The sequence below is a fragment of the Acanthochromis polyacanthus genome, chromosome 19 (assembly GCF_021347895.1).
Source record: "Acanthochromis polyacanthus isolate Apoly-LR-REF ecotype Palm Island chromosome 19, KAUST_Apoly_ChrSc, whole genome shotgun sequence".
NCBI lineage: Eukaryota > Metazoa > Chordata > Actinopteri > Pomacentridae > Acanthochromis > Acanthochromis polyacanthus.
The window spans coordinates 22,043,245-22,063,058 of NC_067131.1; the positions used below are offsets into that span (position 1 = coordinate 22,043,245).

The window sequence follows — 19,814 nt, forward strand, 5'->3', positions numbered from 1 at the left end:
TTTGGATCAACTTTATACTTCTCTAATCCCAGAAAACGAGAGGAACGACGAAGGACCTCACCTACCACGGTATGTGATTGTGTGGGACAATTTGAATTTTCATCATAGCCCTCTCATTAGGGCCTGGTTTACTACCCATCCAAGGATGCTCATGGTGTTTCTACCACCATACTCTCCTTTCCTCAATCCGATTGAGGATTTTTTTTCTGCTTGGAGATGGAGAGTGTATGAACACCGAGCTCAAGACCAGAGGACCCTGCTCCAGGCAATGGATGCTGCGTGTGAGGACATCACAGGAGATCAGTGTAGAGGATGGTTGAGACATTCTCGCCGTTTCTTCCCATGCTGCATTGCAAGGGAAACTATTCGCTGCGACGTGAATGAAAATCTGTGGCCAAACAGAGCAGCACATTGATGATGAAGAGGAGGAGGGTGACCAGGAGAGGGAGGATGACCGTGACCAGTAAAATAATTATAGTAATTGGGAAACTTTATTTACTCTGGGCAATGATTTCTTTTGTTTGTTTGCTGTACATGTAGAATAATTGATTTAGTTATATACTGAAAAATATAGAAGAACCTTTTGTTTGAATAAAAATTGAGCTTGTCAAAACTTTGGAACCTGCTCTTACTGAGAAATACCTTTTTTTTTTTTTTTTTTGCAGTTTTACACATATATCTTCTGTAATAGCTAGACCTCTGCTACAGTGACAAACAGCTAAACATTTTGACTTGCAGTGCTCACACAAGGCCAAAGGGACAACACATTTTGGGGGCATTGACTCATTAAATGACAAGGAAATTTAGTTTTGACATATGGCTAAACTGTTTCGACAGAGATATGTGTTTGTGCAGCTTATCCATGGTGTTATGCTGAGCATTCCAGGTTTATTCTGGCAAAAGTTCAAAGTGACTGCAAATGAGACAAAGCAATTGAGAAGGATCTTTGCAATTTTGGTGGCACTGACATTTCACATGAGAAAAGGACTAGTTTTGAAACATGTATGAACAGTTTTGGGAAAGGTATGTGCTTTTGCTATTTATCTGAAATGTTGTGCGAAACTGTAGGTCTGTTTGGCCAAATGATCTTTTAGTTTTGAGAATGTCATCTCGGTTTCAAGAAATGAGCCAAACCAATGGAGAAAAACTGTAACCTGTTTCAGAAGGATCTGCTTTTAGCAAAGAAAACAACAAAGGAGATGTCTGAAACTACTCAAATCAGGTTAAGAACTGTCCAACACATTATTAAAACCTGGAAGGATAGTGATAAACCATCTTCTTTGAGGAACAAACATGGTTGGAACGGACTCGTAGATGATCGTAGGAAATCAACAGCAGAACTCACAGCGATGTTTGATAGTGAAATTATTCCGCACGCACAATTCGAAGTGAACTCGAGGGATTGGGACTAAACAGCTGTGTATCTCTGAGAAAACCACTGATCAGTGAGGCTAATGAGGAAAAAAAAGGCCTCAATTTGCTAGGTAGCATAAAGATTGGACAGTGGAGCAATGAAAGGTTGTGTGATCTGATGAGTCCAGATTTACCTTGTTCCAAAGTGATGGGCGCATCAGGGTAAGAAGAGAGGTTGATGAAGTGATGCACTCATGTCTAGTGCCTACAAGCCTGTAGGAGTTAGGGTTATGATCTGGGGTTAGTCAGGTTCAGCAATGTTATGTTCCCAAAGAATGAGGTCAGCTGACTACCTGAATATACGGAATGAACAGGTCTTTGCATCAGTGGAGTTTCTCTTCCCTGATGGCATGAGCATGTTCCAAGATGACGATGCCAGATTTCATATTGAGAATTAGTGGATCAGGAGCATAAGACATCATTTTCGCATGTGGCTTGACCTCCACAGAGTCCAGACCTCAGCCCATTGATAATCTTTGGGATGTTCTGGAGAAGACTTTGCACAGTGGTCCGACTCTCCCATCATCAATATAAGATCTTGGCAGAAAATGATTGCAACTCTGGACAGAAATAAATGCGACATTTCAGAAGCGTATTGCAATGATGCCATGGCAAATGTGTGCCGTCCTCAGAGCTAAAGGCAGTCCTAGTGTGCAACTTCTTATTTTGAATGGGCAGTGTACACAGTCTATATTGAGAAATATAGTTTAATCTTGTGGTGATATGTTTGCAGTTGGTCATTAGGTGCCAACACTGTCCATTTTAGGTGAGCATGCTTGGAAATCTTTAACTTTTTCATAACCAGTTTGGTGTGACTGTAGTTAGACTTATTGAAGCCAGATAATGAAAAAATATCCTAAGTTGAACTTGCTTCATAGTACAACCCAATGGTTGAACATGAAGATCTACATGAAATATAATGGCAGTCTATCAAGACATACCTCAAAACTACAAATGTGGTTGTGCTGAAGGTAGAAACAGGGAATCGCCGTGAGATAAAGTCGCTACTGTTACCTAACATCTTCCAGATTAAGTTTTAAAGGATCTGTTCTCAAGGCAACCTGCAGGGTGAAGGTTCATGTTAGAAACAATGACTCTAGAGAAGGCAGATGAAAAGAAACATACTTAGAAAAATCACAGCTTGAAGCAAACTGAGAATCATTTGGTCGTTTAGTGATATAAATATTCCACATGTAATTCAGTGGTAACTGGTTAAACTGATTTAAATATCAACACATGGACAACAACATGATTCCTCAGACTGATCTGCATATGGCAGAAGACTGTCTGTGCCCTATAAAGAAGAAGGCACTCATTTGGGAGCAGACAAAATCTGTTCTTTTCAGGTTGCTATAGAAGAGAATAAAGTACCATAACTGCAGAAGTCAACAAATTACTGGTAGTGATGCTCATAGAGGTTTATGATGTGGAAATGAAACAAACAGACACAATAAACATTATGATGAATATCAAGCAGCCTAAAATAATCATATTGTACTTCGATATTTTGCGCAGACATATAACACAGCAGAAGTAAGAATAGACTGAACAAAATCTGATAACTCATTGGTGGTCCTATCAATTACCAAATTTCAATTCACACCAAACCACACTTTAAAACAAATAAATTAGAAAATGGGTTGGAAAGTTTCATCATCATTTTCTTCTGTTGTTGTCTCTTGTTTCAGTTTTTATTGGTACTGTCTTGGTGGTTGCTTGAGGGTTTGACTTTTCCAGCAAAAACATAAAAAAGCCTAAATATTCAAATTTACAGTTGTGTTTTGCACTGGTAGCTAAATAATTTAGCCAATGCAGAAGTCACAAAAACTGCCACTTGAGGCAGGTTCCAAAAGCAAGTCAATCAACACACCCCCATGTCAAAATGCCCAACTTTACAGCAGAAATAAACATGTTTACAGCCTGGTGCAAATAATGCTTTTGGTTTTTATAGCTGATTACCCCTTACAACAAATTATTGCATGGTACTAATGCGCTACATAATAGGAAGGCCTAATGTGGTTGTGTGACTCAGTTGCTGTAGATTCCAATGGGCAGCATTAGAACAGTAGTAAATACAAGCACAAAACACACAGATGAAAAATTAAAATACTGAATAATTTGTATTTTTGTTTAAAAATATAATTCTGAAGCTAAATGACAATTAAACGTCTACTCTTCTCATAACATAATGAAAGTTTTCCAACCCATTTTTCATTTGATTCATTATGCTGCTGTCAGTCAAACAATGAAAATGCCAAGTGATCCAAGTGTTGTCATTATGGTTAAAACTGGGAAAAGAAAGTAAAACATTAAATTAACTTCATAACAGAAATTTTGTGTGTTTAAAATAAAGTTATTGAGGAGGAACTCCAAAAAGTTGCAAAAAAAAAAACATTCACCAGCTGTGGAATCAGAAGAATATTCATGACATGTCTATAAGTTCTTCCTAAGTCAGATATTGGACATTTGAAAACCATGCAAACATGTCAGCTACTTAGGGAGGATGACCGCTAGCATGTAATTACACATTAAAGATAATGTTCCAAGTACAATCATCCTTACAGCTTGATTTATAAAACAGTTTCTATGGGTTGTGAAATCACTTTGTGAACTTCACAGTAGAAAACAATTCAAACTAAATGGAATAAACAATGTTTCTGAAGAAACACTTCATTTGGTCCCTGTTTAAAACTTGAGGTCTGCATCACTGTGATGACATCATGGCCACTGAGGCTTTCCTGGTCATTATGGTGACATCAGCCCCAGCCCCACCGTCTAGTGAACATCACTCACTACGAAGCCCAGGATGGATGTCCAGGATGCTAGCTTCCCATTTCCACTGAAGAAAACAGGAGCAGTAGCGTAAGAACTCATTTGTGCCACACTCTTAAAATCGCCTGTAACAAAATGTTGTCCACCCTCTTCCCCCTTTCATTCTCACCTGACTTGAGCCTCAGGTATGATATCATCCACCACCACGTAGACCATCGCCCCAGCAGCAAATGCCAGTGCATATGGCCAACAAGCTTCTGCTAAACAACAGCGATGGCACCAAGCAACCGGCAATGGGTTCTACCATCCCTCAGCTGACCATACCTGACAATACAGAACTAAGAGTCAGGATACAGATTTAGAAATGTAAATGTAGTGTTCTCAACAACAGTTTACACACACTTATAAGACTATGTACACTATGACAGATGTTGAGTTCCAATGACTCCTATAACTCATAGTATTCTATGATGGAATCGTTGAAACACATGTATTTATCACAAGAAACAATCATGCAGTTTGGTTCGTTCTTAAATTCATAATATATCTTTTCGATATATGACAAAGCTGCTTTATCAAAAATTACTTGCAGAAATGCTAATATTTGGTTAAATGTCTCTTGGCCATTTCTTTTTTATACCTGAATTAGGCACTTGTGTTAGCCAAACCACAGGCATCTGGCAAGTTTCAGGTTGTATCTTTGACCACTGCTCCTGAGAGAATTCATAATTGTTTCTTCATCTAAGTCCACAGGTTCTATATAGGGTTTAGGTCAAGACTTTGGGAAGATCAGTCTTAAACCTTAATCCTTACCCGATTTACGATTTCTTTACCCACTTTCAATGTGTTTGGGGTCATTGCCTTCTTGGACCACTCGACTACATCCAAGCCAAACCATCTGGCTAATGATTTTAGGTTTTTCCTGAAGAATGTGGAGGTAATCCTCATTTTCAATACTCCATAAATTTTGTGTTAAGCATCAGTTCCAGAGGCAAAGAACAGCCCCAGGGCCACCCGGTCTCACGGGGATTCGTGAACTGTCACGTAAGTTTTAGTTTCGGTTTCGTGCGCACCAACACGATTTCGTCATGTTTTTCATGCCGCTCACCACGAAATGTTTTTCGCTGTGGTAATCACATCTGAAAGTGGTTTATACCGGCGGATTCATGACGATCTAAGCTGTCCATCGGCGTATACTGCTTGTGTGATTGCGTTTGCGGCCGCCGGCCGCCGGACATTCTTGAAATTCCTATGCAAATTGGTAAGTGTACCACCGGCTTATGGTTAGGTTATGGTTATGGTTATGGTTAGGGTTATGTTTAGGAACGATGTCATGCAAAATATAGCGTTGGATTCGCCACGGTTTTACATTAAAAATATAATATACACATTCTTTTGAAATACGTTCTGAGTGGCACGAAAAGTCCGCCGTTTAAAATACATTGGTGCGCATTTCGTGGTGAGCGGCACGAAAAACATGACGAAATCGTGTTGGTGCGCACGAAACCGAAACTAAAACTTACGTGACAGTTTCACGAATCCTCGTGAGATCGGGCTGCCAGGGCATATTACCACCACCACCACCACCATGCTTAACAAGAAACTTGGTATTCTTGCAGGTAAAGGCCTTACCTTCTATCCTCCAAATATATTTCTGGTCACTGTAGCCAAATAGCAGAATTTTGTTGCATCTAACAGAGCTTTACTCCAGAAGGCCTTTTCTTTGTTTATGTCATCAGCACTAAACTTTAGCTGAGCCTTAAGGTGCTGTGTCTGGAGAAAGAGTTGCTTCTTAAGTGGCAGCCCCTCAGCTCATAGTGATGTAAACATACTTAACTGTGGACACTGACAGCTGTGTTCAGCAGCTTGTAATTCAATGCAGACCTGATTTTAGGTCATTCTTGCTTGACTCTTCACCATCCTGTCTGACAACCAATTGTCTGTCAGCAGCAGGTGACAGCTTGTGTTTTCTTTGCAATCATGGCAATCACACAACTGTACAATGCATTTGTATATACAAACAGTTAATGGCACAGGTGATTTGAGATCTGTAGTTGGTTTGAAATGGCTCCCAGAGACTTTCCTGACTTTCCTCAGATCTGTACTGAGACTCGCAACTCTTTATATCATCGAAACTGATAATTGAAGTTGCTTTATGCTTTTTTTTTACCCAGCAGATTTTGTCATATTTCTAGAAGATCTACAGTAAATTTAAGAAGAACAAAAATGCATGATTGATTTTTTTGTGGCAAAGACGTGTTTTATTAATTTCATATTAGAAAATAAGAGCTGTAGGAGGAGGAAATTAGAAAACCAAGAATGCCAAGATATGTACTACAGTTCAAAAGTTTGGGGTAATTTAGAAATGTCCTTATTTTTGAAAGAAAGGCAGTTTTTTCACTGAAGACGACATTAAAATAATCACACATACAGTTGAGACATTGCTAAAGTGGTAAATGACTATTCTAGATGGAAACAGCTGATTTTCAATGGAATATCTACATAGGGGTACAGAGGAACCTTTCCAGCAACCATCATTCCTGTGTTCTAATAGCACATTGTGTTAGTTAATGGTCTTGAAAGGCTAATTAGTTATTAGAAAACCCTTGTTTTCTAATCATATTAGCACATGAATAAAAGTGTGAGTTTTCATGGAAAACACAAAATTGTCTGGGTGGCCCCAAATTTTTGAATGGTAGTGTACATGAACTTTACAAATGTATGCAAACTTTTGTTCTCAACTGTATGTGTACTCAGGCCAAGCTTTGCAAAGAGATGTTTATTTATTGCATTCTCAGACACAGTGTTTGAAACAGACTTGTGTCTTTGCCTACCAAAAGGCAGTCCACGTTGAGACCCCTGAACCTCGGAGCGGAAGGCTCACTGCCAAGCCTTCGGGGAAATTCTGGATGCCAATACCGATGGCCAAATTCCTGCAACACAAAACAATTAATAGTGAGACCATTTCTCTTTGCAACAAATAGTAGCAACTGACCACCAAAGGCTATTTTTAAAAATTAGTTTCTCCTATCTCCCCAGACGTAGGGAAAACAACAGTGACAGTCTTCCGCCATGGTAGACGGTCTGAGGACAGCAGTGCTTTTCATACTAACATGCTCACCATGGAAAAGCTAACACATTTAGCAGTTATATTGTTCACTATGTTATTCTTTTTTTTTTTTTAAATACAATTTTAACAAAAAAACTAAAACTGGTCCTATAACAACATTTGTACTGAATATACATTTGTTTTTTGTTTATTTGTACTTAATTTGTGTAACTGTTATGGTGATAAACAAGAAAAGCACTCAGAGAGCACAGAACTCCACCAAGGCTGTTCATTCCCCCATATCGCATTGTGAGAAATGCAGCAGTTTTTCTTTTAGAAATGCAAAATTTGTTTATTAGCTATGATGATCAGAAATCAAGGCAACATTGAATGTGACCATTTAATATAGATGTACCCACAAACAAAATGGCCTTGAGTTGAGCACAGACGTGTGTTATGCATGTGTGCGTTACTGACAGAGACCGAATCGCTTGCCCTAAATGTGTAGCAGGCGGCGGGAATTGATAGGACTCGGAAACACACCAACAATTTAATTAACTGTTCCTTGTGTCATTTCCAATGGAAAAGTCCTGATAAGTCAACAGTGGTTGATTTGTAGTAGGATCGCAATTGTGATCGTCAGCAGGCAGCTGATGTAGTGTTCATTTGCTGTCATAGTTACAGTGACGCTGTGTCGCTATCTCGCAAGACACAAATCTTTGACAAATCAATGGATCTAGACTATAAGCCAGATCACTTCCAAAATCTAATGACTTGGTCCATGTGTCATTTCTGATCTTCCATGAAAACTTCATCCAAATCTGTTAATACATTTTTGAGTGATGTTGCAAACAGACAGCCAGACAAACCAATGCCGATCTTCACATAACTCCGCCCTGTTCCTTGGCAGAGTAACTAGATAAAGTAGACATTCTACTTAGTCACCTATTAAGTCTTTTAGGATATAAAAGATTAAAAAAACAAAAACACAACTAATTTGTCACCATGAAATAATCTCTCAAACAGCTGTCAATATCAATCAAAAATAATGGTAACACTTTATAATAACTATACACTATTAAGCATTAGTTAAGCATTGGTTCAGCATAATTTAAGCATTAGTTAATCCTTAAATCCTCATGAACTCATCATGAATTCACCATTAGTAATGCATTACAAAGCATGAGTAAAGACAGTTTTAAATGTTCAACTAACACATTATTAAGCATTAGTTAAACATTAGTAAAGTGCTTAATTCATCGTTAACTCATCATTTGTAACTAATTTGTTATACGTGCTTAATTAATCATGAATTCATGATCTGTATGGCATTTATTATGCATTACTAAGCACTTAATAAATCCGGTTAAAAATGTTTTGTTGCTCATTGATAATCTCAGTTGTTAATACTTTATAAAGGGTTAGCAACTGTGTTAGTATATGATTTACAAACACATATTCATACTCAATGAATAACTTATTAATGCGGTTGCTACTCATTAGTTAAGTATATTCCGTGAGCCCATCTAAAGTGAGGACTATCTATGCTTTATAAAGCATTTATAAATGACACAGAAGCAAAGATATACAAAGTGTCAGTTTTATTGGTCCCAAACAATACAAGCTCTTTTAAATACACACTTTAAACAAATACAATCTATAAAATTTCAAGTAAACTTGACAAACATCTTCAAACAACAACGGTCTGTGATCGTATAAAATAGAAAAATAAAATACAAGCTCTTTTAAATACACACTTTACAATCCTTAACATTTCAAGTAAACTGGTGAACTATCTCTTTAGGTCACACACACCAGAGGTAAGTGGCTAACTTATTCTGGGATTCCGCCAGTGCATTTCAATGGGAAACGAGTACATTCCTCCTCCTGCCAAAGGTAAAAGTTGCAGGAGGAGGAATCCGCTCGTTTCCCATTGAATTACATTGGCGGAATCCCAGAATCAGGCAGCCACCTACTTCTGGTGTGTGTGTGCCCTTGAATTGCACAAAGTGCTTTACAGTAAAACAAATATACCGTTTTCAAATATTGCAAGATAACACTAGATAATTTCTGCAACCTGTTTGCCTCTACAATCAGCTGTCATCTCTCCTGCGGGTTCTCTCTCCGACTTCCGCATTTGAGAAAAAAAAAAAAAAAAACCCGCGCGGTCTCGCTCTCCAGAACCGCGGAGGAGACTGGGACTTGTAGGACTCTGGGACGTGTAAGACGCTACTGCACATGCTCTTACCGTCCAAAACGCTAGTGCGCATGCTCCAAAATGCAGAAGTCACGCTGGAGAGATCGTAGAGGCAAACAGGTTGCAGAAATTATCTAGTGTTATCTTGCAATATTTGAAAACGGTATATTTGTTTTACTGTAAAGCACTTTGTGCACTTCAAGGGCACCCACTTACCTCTGGTGTGTGTGTGCCCTAAAGAGATAGTTCACCAGTTTACTTGAAATGTTAAGGATTGCAAAATGTGTATTTAAAAGAGCTTGTATTTTATTTTCTATTGTACACGATCACAGACTGTTGTTATTTGAAGATGTTTGTCAAGTTTACTTGAAATTTTATAGATTGTATTTGTTTAAAGTGTGTATTTAAAAGAGCTTGTATTGTTTGGGACCAATAAAACTGACACTTTGTATATCTTTGCTTCTGTGTCATTTATAAATGCTTTATAAAGCATAGATAGTCCTCACTTTAGATGGGCTCACGGAATATACTTAACTAATGAGTAGTAACTACATTAATAAGTTATTCATTGAGTATGAATATGTGTTTGTAAATCATATACTAACACAGTTGCTAACCCTTTATAAAGTAGTAACAACTGAGGTTATCAATGAGCAACAAAACATTTTTAACCGGATTTATTAAGTGCTTAGTAATGCATAATAAATGCCATACAGATCATGAATTCATGATTAATTAAGCACGTATAACTAATTAGTTACAAATGATGAGTTAACGATGAATTAAGCACTTTACTAATGTTTAACTAATGCTTAATAATGTGTTAGTTGAACATTTAAAACTGTCTTTACTAATGCTTTGTAATGCATTACTAATGGTGAATTCATGATGAGTTCATGAGGATTTAAGGATTAACTAATGCTTAAATTATGCTGAACCAATGCTTAACTAATGCTTAATAGTGTATAGTTATTATAAAGTGTTACCAAAATAATATGTGTAATCTTAACTGTCACTAATTGCTGTAAATTAAATAAAAATGACGGTAGTGTGGTCGTGTCTCCTAAAAACACAACTTCCAAAAGCTAGTCTCGAAACAAATGAAAAAAAAATCAACAACGTTTCCTCAAATAAAAACACTTGTATATTTTTCCTCACACAGCTACTTCCTTCCATTGCAAAATGTAGTAGCATTTGTTGTTGGTAATAAGCATTGGTGATCTTAAAAATTTAGTATCTGGAACAGAGTGGCTCAGTCCAATGCTGTAATGAAAAACTGGTACAAAAGCATGATGGATTACTTGATGCTGGATAGCAAAACATGAGATTTCAAAATCCAGATGATTCTGATCCCAATTAAAGTTTTTGAACAACTTGGAGAAGAGGACCACAAAGTTCACCAGAGTTCAGGCTTCGGGAAAAATGTATGTCTGTAGAATGAATCCAACAACTGTATGAAGCAGGAATTCTTTACAGAAATGTTGTCCGAATTAAAAAAAAAAAAAGAAAAACACTGCATCTAATCCTGAATATGCTTTATGTTTTTTAACAAATGAGAAAACACTAAATGTTATAAGTGCTAAGGACATTCTGGCAACACTCATCCAAGACATGGCTTTTAGCTGCAATACATTTTTCATAATCAGAGTCACATCTGTGATTCCAGACAGAAGTCTACCTCTCAACAACTCCTACACACAGCACAGCACCAGATAGCTGCCATGTTCTCAGCAGCTGTGATGCAGTTTAACATTGTTATTTGGACCAACAGCATGTGGTGTGGGCATAAAAACTGCCAAGAACCAGAGCAGAGATGATTACAGATGCCTAAACTGCTACATTCATCTGTTGGACATAGAAATGATGACTGCTTAACTGAACAAATTAGGTTTGGTAGCAGTTGTCCAGCAGTTGGGATGATGTTATCTTGAAAAAGCTTCCCATATTATCTGACATTGAAAGTCAGAGTGACAGGCTGCTGACAATGATCATTATTCTAAAGAAATCCTAATCTGGTTCTTTATTGCACCTGTTTTTGGTGCCACTGTCATATATCTTGGACACTCGGGTGAATATAAGAGCAGACCTGCCAACTGATCACCACCTGGTGGTGAGCTGGATTGGATGGTGTGGAAGGCTGTTGGACAGCCACGGTAAACAACAACTGTTGGATGGATTACCAGGTAATTTGGTGCATCCACAGTGCACAGAGGATGAATCCCGATTGCTTACATATCCTCGAGTGTCATCACCAGATCAACACTTTGAAACTCTATAAACTCTATTTGCAAATATTAGCATGCTAACACACTAAAATAAGATATTAAACATGTTCAACATTCCAAAAATCCTTGTTATTAATTACAATAGTGGCTTTTAAATGAACTACAATCAAGATATTGTTATATGCACACATGCTTACATAGAATACATGGGATCTGTGTTGTGCTGGGAGCTGGCTGTGGCAAGACATTGAAGGAAGCATGAGCGTCTCATCCTTCTTTTTTTTCCTTTTGTTTTATAACCAGAAAATTCATCCGAATTCTTTCATGAAGAAATCAAGTTCTTTATGGGCACACTAGAAAATCAGGGTATGTCTCATGTTTTTAAAAGTCGTGTTACAATTTGTGAACAGACAGACAATTGAAAACCAAAAAAAGTACATTTTAATTGCTTCACATTCTTGCATAATGTACCTTTAAACATTATACCTGCTAAACATGCAAGTATGATCATGATGAGCCTGTTAGCACATGGATGTTAGCAGACTCACAAGCTCGCTTCTATGTTTGTTGTCCTGATAATCTTGCTCTAGGCCACTTTTAAGTTGTATCTGCTCAACACTTCTGCCACTCAGAATGATAATTTTAGGCCCACCTGGAAAACCGTTAACTTGCCCACCAATATAAGAGCAGATATTGAACAATAAACATAAAATGAGTCAATATCTCAATAAACTAATTTTAACTTCTTGATTTCTCAAATTGTTTGACTTTCTCATGGAGAGTCACTGAGATAACATATTCATTACATTTCTTTACATTCAGTGAATATAGTGATAGTGAACACACTTGCACATTCTCAGGCGATGAAGTTGCACATTCCTGCACACTTCAAGTATTACTTTTTGTGACTAACAATCTCTTTATAACATTTGCTGATACTTTGACTTAACACTGCTGCTTATTTGTTTTGTCAATATTTATTACCTTCTGAATGGCAACACTTAAATTTACATACCACTGTTTCCAGTTATGTGCTAAAACACCAAGTCAAACACCTTGTATGTGAAAACCTATTGGCAATAAAACCTTTCTGATTCTGATTCTGACTTCACTTAACTCGTTTTGCTTGCTGACAGCATAATGAAAAATGAACTGGTCATTGTCACCAGAAAGGTGGCTCGTGGACTGGATTAGTTTTGTGCTCAACTATGATAACCTGTAGATACCTTGTATTGTAAAAGCACTGCGAGTTTAATTTATCTATGCCTTCTTCTGAAATTCCCATTCTGTTGTGTCAAATGCTTCCATACAGAATGCACAATTTGCTGCTGAAAAAGTCTGTAAGGGACTTCAATATGTACTTATAGTTCCATCATGTTACCACTAGATGTCAGCAGCATGCAACATAGTCAAGGTATACGCACAGATGGACAAATTGACCATATTCTTACTGTAACCTGAAGTCCACTAAACCAATCACAACCATCTTAAAAGTTAACACAAACCTAACCATGTCAACTTCATATCTAAACTAAACAATCTCAAGTTTTATACTTGTGAGATACCACTTGAATCCATAATTATGTCTCCAGCTTAAAGCATTACATAAAAGATCTCACCATAGTCCATACCAAAATCGATAGACAAACCTGTCAGTCTTCATTCCTCACTTGTAAGTTTAGAGCAAGATGTTTTGGATAAACCAAGACATGTTTGGTATTTACGCTTCTTTGCCTTGATATCAGTCTTACCTGGCACTCTCAAAGGTAGCAGATGAAGTCTTTCCTATGGCTCCAAAACCAACCCCTACAGCCAAGCCCTCTGCAGAGAGAAAAATACACAGTTGTGAGTTTATGTGCTTTTGCCTGTCTGTTACATCAGAAAAAAAAGAACATTTTAAGAGAGAGAGGATGAAAGAAGACATTGTTGGTAAACTGTAGACAATAACACAATAAGTGCACAAATCAATGTGGGTTGAAACACATACCGAGAATGAAAAACACTGGGCGTGTCTTTTCAGACGGAAAACTGTGAACTACTCACAGCAAAGGTCTGTGGGGGTTTCCGGGCCAAAGCACACACTGATTTCTTTTATTTGGTCTAAAATCAGGTTGCTACCAATGAAACCTGCTCTGCACTGAGAAGACACAACATGAGAACCACCTACAGGTGCAGTGAACAACATTGATTATCTAGTTACTATGGCACCTGTCAAGAGATGGGATGTTAGATAGTCAATGAACAATCAGTTCTTGAACTCGATACATTATAAGCAGGAAAACTGAGCAACGTATGGATCGGAGAGACTTTGACAAGGGCTAAATAGTGATGGCTAAAATGACTTGGTCAGAACATCTCTAAAACCAGCCCGGTCTCACGGGGATTAAAACAGCAGGTCTTGTGGTGTTTTCCCAGTATGCAGTGGTTCCTACATACTAAAATGGTCTAAGGAAAGACGCTGTGGTTTTTCAATGTTCTGCTCTGTGATGTTAGGTCCTGGCACTATGACATGTACTACCGATCTACACTCTACCTCAGATCACTTTCACCCTTTCAAGACAGCAGTATTCCCTAATTGCAGCGGTCTCTTTCAGTCTGTCATACTTCAATAACTGCACAGGAACAGTTTGAATAGCATGACAGATATGATAGAAATGACACTTTGAAGAGTTCAAGGTTTTGATTCTGCCTTTCAATTCCCCAGATATCAATCCTATCTCGCATCCGTGGTACAAAAAAACAAGTCTGATCCACGGATGCCAAACCTCACAGCATCCAGGAGTTAAAGGATCTGCTGCCCTATCAATCTTAGTTTGATAGGACACAGGACACCTTCAGACGTCTGTAGAGTCCAGGCCTCGATGAGTCACAGCTGTTTTGGAGGTATGAGAGGAATTTACACAGTAATAAACGGGTGGCTTTAATGATGTGGCTCAGTTTATGTGCACAGGTAGCCCTTGTGGAATGCAGACGGTACAATGAAACATATTTGCTGAACTCCTGATCACTGAGTGTCAACACAAGAAATTAGATTGTGCATTTACTGTGAGATGCTGGGAATTTTCCACCTGAGATTGTACAGTTATTGTACACCTTAAGATACCTCTGTTTCTGCAACCACAGAGTTACAACAGCAAAGCAGCACTAATGAGGGATTTCTACCACTGTGACCACTGTATCTAGAGGCTGTCTTTCTTCTTTCTTTGCTTGCTCTGCGCAGCCTGAGCAGCATCTCTCTCCTCTGATGTCCCATTTGTCTCATTCGTTATGCCTGTCACATACACTTAAAGTACTCAATGTTCGAACTGAAACTGAAAAGGTCACAAAGTGCAAAGTATCTATGAGTGTATTTGTATGTTTGACAAGTTTGTGTGTTTGTGTGTATGTGAAGTCATATCTACAGGCTGTTTTGTAATTCATAGCAAAAGATCAGAGACCAATTCTTATGCCTACTTCAAACACTGACAAGCAGTCAAGTCCTGTCATGCCATTAACATGTAGGTTATTACAATGCTAAAACGTGCTAATTCTCCATTTCCTTGTTTTTCACGGCTAGCGTTAAAAACATAAGAGCAAGCATCAAGCAGTAAGTTGTGCCCTCAAGTTGTTTGCACAGTGATTTAGTCATCAGCATCTGGAATCCCATGTGACCAAACCGATCAAATCCCAAAGTGCTGAAGATGCTTCCTTCATTTAACAAACATTTTCTTTACCCAACAGCTTATTTCAAGTTTCGTAGTTACATCCTTTTAGTATGCAGATATTGCATATGAACTTGTTACTGTTTGCATTTTAGCATGTGTACACACATAATTACATTTTATCACTAACACACAGGTATAGAGTTGAGAAAAGTTTTCCTAAAAAGGTGACTAATTCATTTTCGCTTACAACTACAAAGGTTGTGTACATGAGATCCAACAAAAAACTATCCAGTCACAACCATTAGTTCTACATTCTAAAATAAACTGAATAGCTGTAATGAGTTTCAACACCACCTTTCCTTCACTTAATATCAACTCATGCCCGTTCAACTCCGTGTGTGTTGGTTTTCACAACTCATTGGACCAGAAAAGATCTTTGGATTGACCAAGTTTGCTCTGTTTATTCCCTGGTCCATCCACTCTTAGCCTATTTATAAGCCCAAGGAGGGTGAACAGTTTCAACGGGAGTGTCTCACATGCATCAACATGCTTGCGCAGCTGGACTGGCAGGTAAAGCATAGAAACAGAGAGACTTAGATTTCAGCACACACAAAGGGAGTGTGACGTCACTCTGCTAAGGATGTCATTACTCCACTAAATCTTAACATAGCAAGCAGTTGTTTGCTGCTGTATCAGCGCTGTATCCCTGTTAAAAATATTGCATATTGCACTCTTTGGAAAGGCATTGAGATGCTTCCAGACAAACAGACTAAACAGGTTTGGGCTGTAACTTACCAGCCATGGATTGGTGGTGTTTTTAAGCATTGGTACTGAACATAGTATAACACTTGGGGGCATCTAAATGGCCCCAAGTGTTGTACTGTACTGGTATACTGTATTTTTATGTTTGTAAAGCATTTTGTGTTGCACTGTATTTGTATGAAAAGAGCAATAAAAATAAATCTGATTGATCGACTAACTGAAGTGGCATTTATCAGTACCTAGCTATATGAACAATCTAGCCTGCAAAATGGTGGTACTAGTATAAATTCTTCCAATAAATGTTTGCTTGGCATCTTGCTTCACATGCTAAGATGCCCAACAATAATATGTCTCTAAAGGTCTTTTCAGACATTGCATAGACAACATTGCCGGCCTCATGTTTCTATTAAAATGGTTATTCTGTCATTCAGGCACAGTTTACTTATAGGTTCCTGTTCTTCATGCCTTCATGCAGACATGTCCACCATAGTGACAGAGAATCATGGTACGCAGACAATATTTGCCATACATGCAACGACTGAACAGTACATCAATGTTCTAACGCATAATAATGCACTAATTAACAAAAAACTAAATTTAAGTTAATGGCAAGATAATCAAATTGTCCAAATAACTAACAAGCCAGTTTATGAGTTTTTAAGCCCTAAAAATTCTGTTCATGATAATGTATCTACCAGTTTGCACAGGGTCAACCTGAGGACAGCAGCTGTAACAAATGATTTAACTGCAGCTGATTAACTGTGACTCTATGTGTGACAGCTCACCTGTCTGATGTGAAGAAAAGCAAACAGTGTGACCTGAAGAAAGACCCTGATTGAACCTGTCTCCACATCAGGGATCATTTTAATTATTAGTAATTAATGAAGTTACTGCTTTTGCTAGCAGATAAATGCACTTAGCTCTCTCTCCTTGGAGATGCTTATATGTATTTTGCTGCTGTTTGATTCTGCAGGTATTTAATAAACTCAGAGGAAAGGAGTGGAAGTTCTACAAGTAACAAACCATGCTTCAGCTCCTGTTAACGTTCTGTTAAAACCTGGATTTACATCTATTGTTGGTAAATCACCTTAACCTGATTTGATACCTGGATGTGAAATTGTCAGGCGAACTGAATGAGAAAGGTGTTTTCTTTTTGTTTTGGCACACAAACTGTTAGGATTCTGTATTTGTTGTTACCTTTCCCTGTTTTTCCTTCTGTGTGTCTGGTCTCTCTGTCTCCCTCTGTCTGTTGCTTTCTGCTTTCTTTGTTCTTGGTCACTGATTGCTGTCACCTGACACAATCAGCTCAGAGTCATTTCACCTGTTCTCCCTCTGTATTTAAGCCCGGCCATTGTGCTCAGTGTTCGCTGGCTCATTCGTCCTGGACTCACCTCGTTCCCGTCTCTGTTCCCTCCTTTCCCCTGGATTTTCTGCTCACAGGATTACACCGTTTTCCCCTGTTTGGATTGCTTTTTGGACTCAATGATTTTCATTTGGCCTTCAGTAGTTTATTCTTGTTTTGTGAGTATTTTCCTCTGTTTTGTAGTTTGCTGCGGTTTAGTTTTAGAAAGCCATCTCAGTCTTGTTTTCAGTTAGCCGTTGTTTTATTTAAATAAACCTTTTTTCATAAAGTAAGGCCGATTGTCTAGTGTGTCTGCATTTGGGTTCTCCACACGCCACAGCCCTGACACAAACTGTTTCTTTTGTGCTCTCTGTGATGCTTTTGGACCAGTATTGCAGATGAAATGTGAAGTATTCTTCCTCAAATCACTTCACCCAACTTGAATTATGTTTGTACATGTTAATGTGACTGGGCACAGTCCAGACTTGTGCCATGTTGAAACTGATAAGGAAAAGTTTCCACGTCTGACCTAGTAAGATTGAGCTGGGTGGCCATTCATACATGAAGCTGACACCTTTAGTTGCCGTCAGAATGATGTTAAGCGTGTCTCAGACAAGCTTAAGCTAGATAGGAAGGGTGTTCTAGAATGAAAGATAAATTGAGTGGTTAAGTCTTAGGCTCTTGTCTTGTGTGGCAAACAGAATGCCAACATTATAACTTTGCGCAATAAAGGTTTCAAATCAAGCAATGCGATTAGATGTGTGGAAACAAATTCTCCAACCGTGTACATAAAGGAAGTGTCACTAAAAAGTAGCTCTCAGTGATTACTTTTATCTCATGATGAAACATTTCTAAGTCAGAAGAAGAGATCTTTTCTAAAGTGACAATGCCTCCGTCCACATGGAAAGAGGAGTCTTTGAACAGTTTGATAAAAATGATGTAAATCCTGTGCTGTGACCTTCAGAGTCATCAGAACAGAACAAAGAACACACCAGAACACAGATATGATTTTCAGAACAGATGAAAAAAAAAAAAAATTTCAATTGGACTGTTTCTCACACACTAAATGCAGCATTGATAGGTTCCATCAAGCTGCCTAAACCACACATGGAAAACAAAGATATTGATAAAGTAAAAACAGAATGAGAGAAGTAAAAGAAGCAAAGGAGACATAAAAGAAAGTGTAGAAAGACAACACAAAGTTAAGAGAGTACGAGCTCAAGATCCTGATGCCCCTGTAGTGGTCTTCAAGAACCCCAGGGCCCCTTCATCGCTTTCCACTGCCCGTCATTCCCTTTGACAACAATTCACATGACTTCTAATTAACTTCCCACAAGTGTATTACAGACATACTACTGCACTATCATGGGGAAAAAGCACTCTTCGTGTACGCTGTGGGTCCCTGTCATTATCCATCTCAATCCTCTGGAACTGTTTGGACTGCCACGGGGCCAGTCGTAGGAATGTGCACTGGAAAACCTTCAACTGAGTTTGAATAAAACATAAGCTATGAGAGGTTCAGTGTTTGCTGTTTGGCACAGCTAGTAGAAGGCTGGGGGCACACACAAAGTTAAATCACCTGATTTAAAGAGGTTCTTTGTTTCTTGTCTCTAACTTTGACAGTGCTAAAGGACTTGCATCGTGTGGTTAAATCATAACTTTTAGTAACATCACACTGATGCTTCTATCTGCTTGACCTTTGGATAAGGCAAAACATCAGCAAGAAAAACAGTTGTATCTTCTGCTTTTTTGGGTTTAATAATGTTTTTTTCCAGCAACAGCTGCTCACCTGTAGCATTGCTACACAGCTGGAAATGTAAACTGGAGATTGGGGAATGTTTTGCAAGTCCACTGAGCTCAAAGTTTTTCTTCCAATACAGAGTCCAGGGTTAGCAGGGGAGCACTAAATTCCCCAACACTTGCCAGATATTACTCATGACACTCATTTTACTGTCTCTGCTAGCCTCTCAGGGCAGTTGAATTCATTTCATGGATTGTTAGAATATGGGGAAAAATGAAATCTTGCTGGCTTCAGCTATAACAACCTTTACAGAGTGGACAGTAGTGGAGGAGGATGCATCTTCACACAGCCACATATGTAGCCTTAGAAGGAAGGGTCACTGCAAATCAGGTATACTGTAAATATAAAATAATCAACTTTACCCTTTGATGAAACCATTCCCCATTCACAATAGGTCACAGACAAGTTTGATGAGCATGAAGAGAATGTGAATCATATGCTATGACCTTTACAGCCGCCACGTCATACAAAACAACCCTGCTCACCACCACCATCATCAGACATGAAATGATTGAAGATATTTTTTTTAAAAAGAGTGCTCAATCCCTCAGTAGAAATCCAGAGACTTGGAGAAACCATGCCAAGGAATAGTGAAGCTGTTATTTTACT

The 19,814-nt window shown here is 38.3% G+C and overlaps 1 protein-coding gene across 4 annotated transcripts in view; it reads right to left on the minus strand.

The window, feature by feature from the left end:
* LOC110964578 (zinc transporter ZIP11) overlaps positions 1-19,814 on the minus strand; it is a 298,477-nt gene that overhangs the window by 13,441 nt on the left and 265,222 nt on the right. For 2 of the 4 annotated variants that reach the window (XM_051939240.1, XM_051939237.1), the window contains exons 7-8: positions 13,408-13,477; positions 7,020-7,118 (exon numbers count right to left, since the gene is read on the minus strand). The exons of 1 other annotated variant lie outside the window; for it this stretch is intronic. In XM_051939240.1, coding sequence (XP_051795200.1) covers positions 7,020-7,118; positions 13,408-13,477 — 169 coding nt within the window. The remainder of the gene's footprint in view (positions 1-7,019; positions 7,119-13,407; positions 13,478-19,814) is intronic. One more of the 4 variants, XM_051939238.1, reaches the window with a different exon arrangement.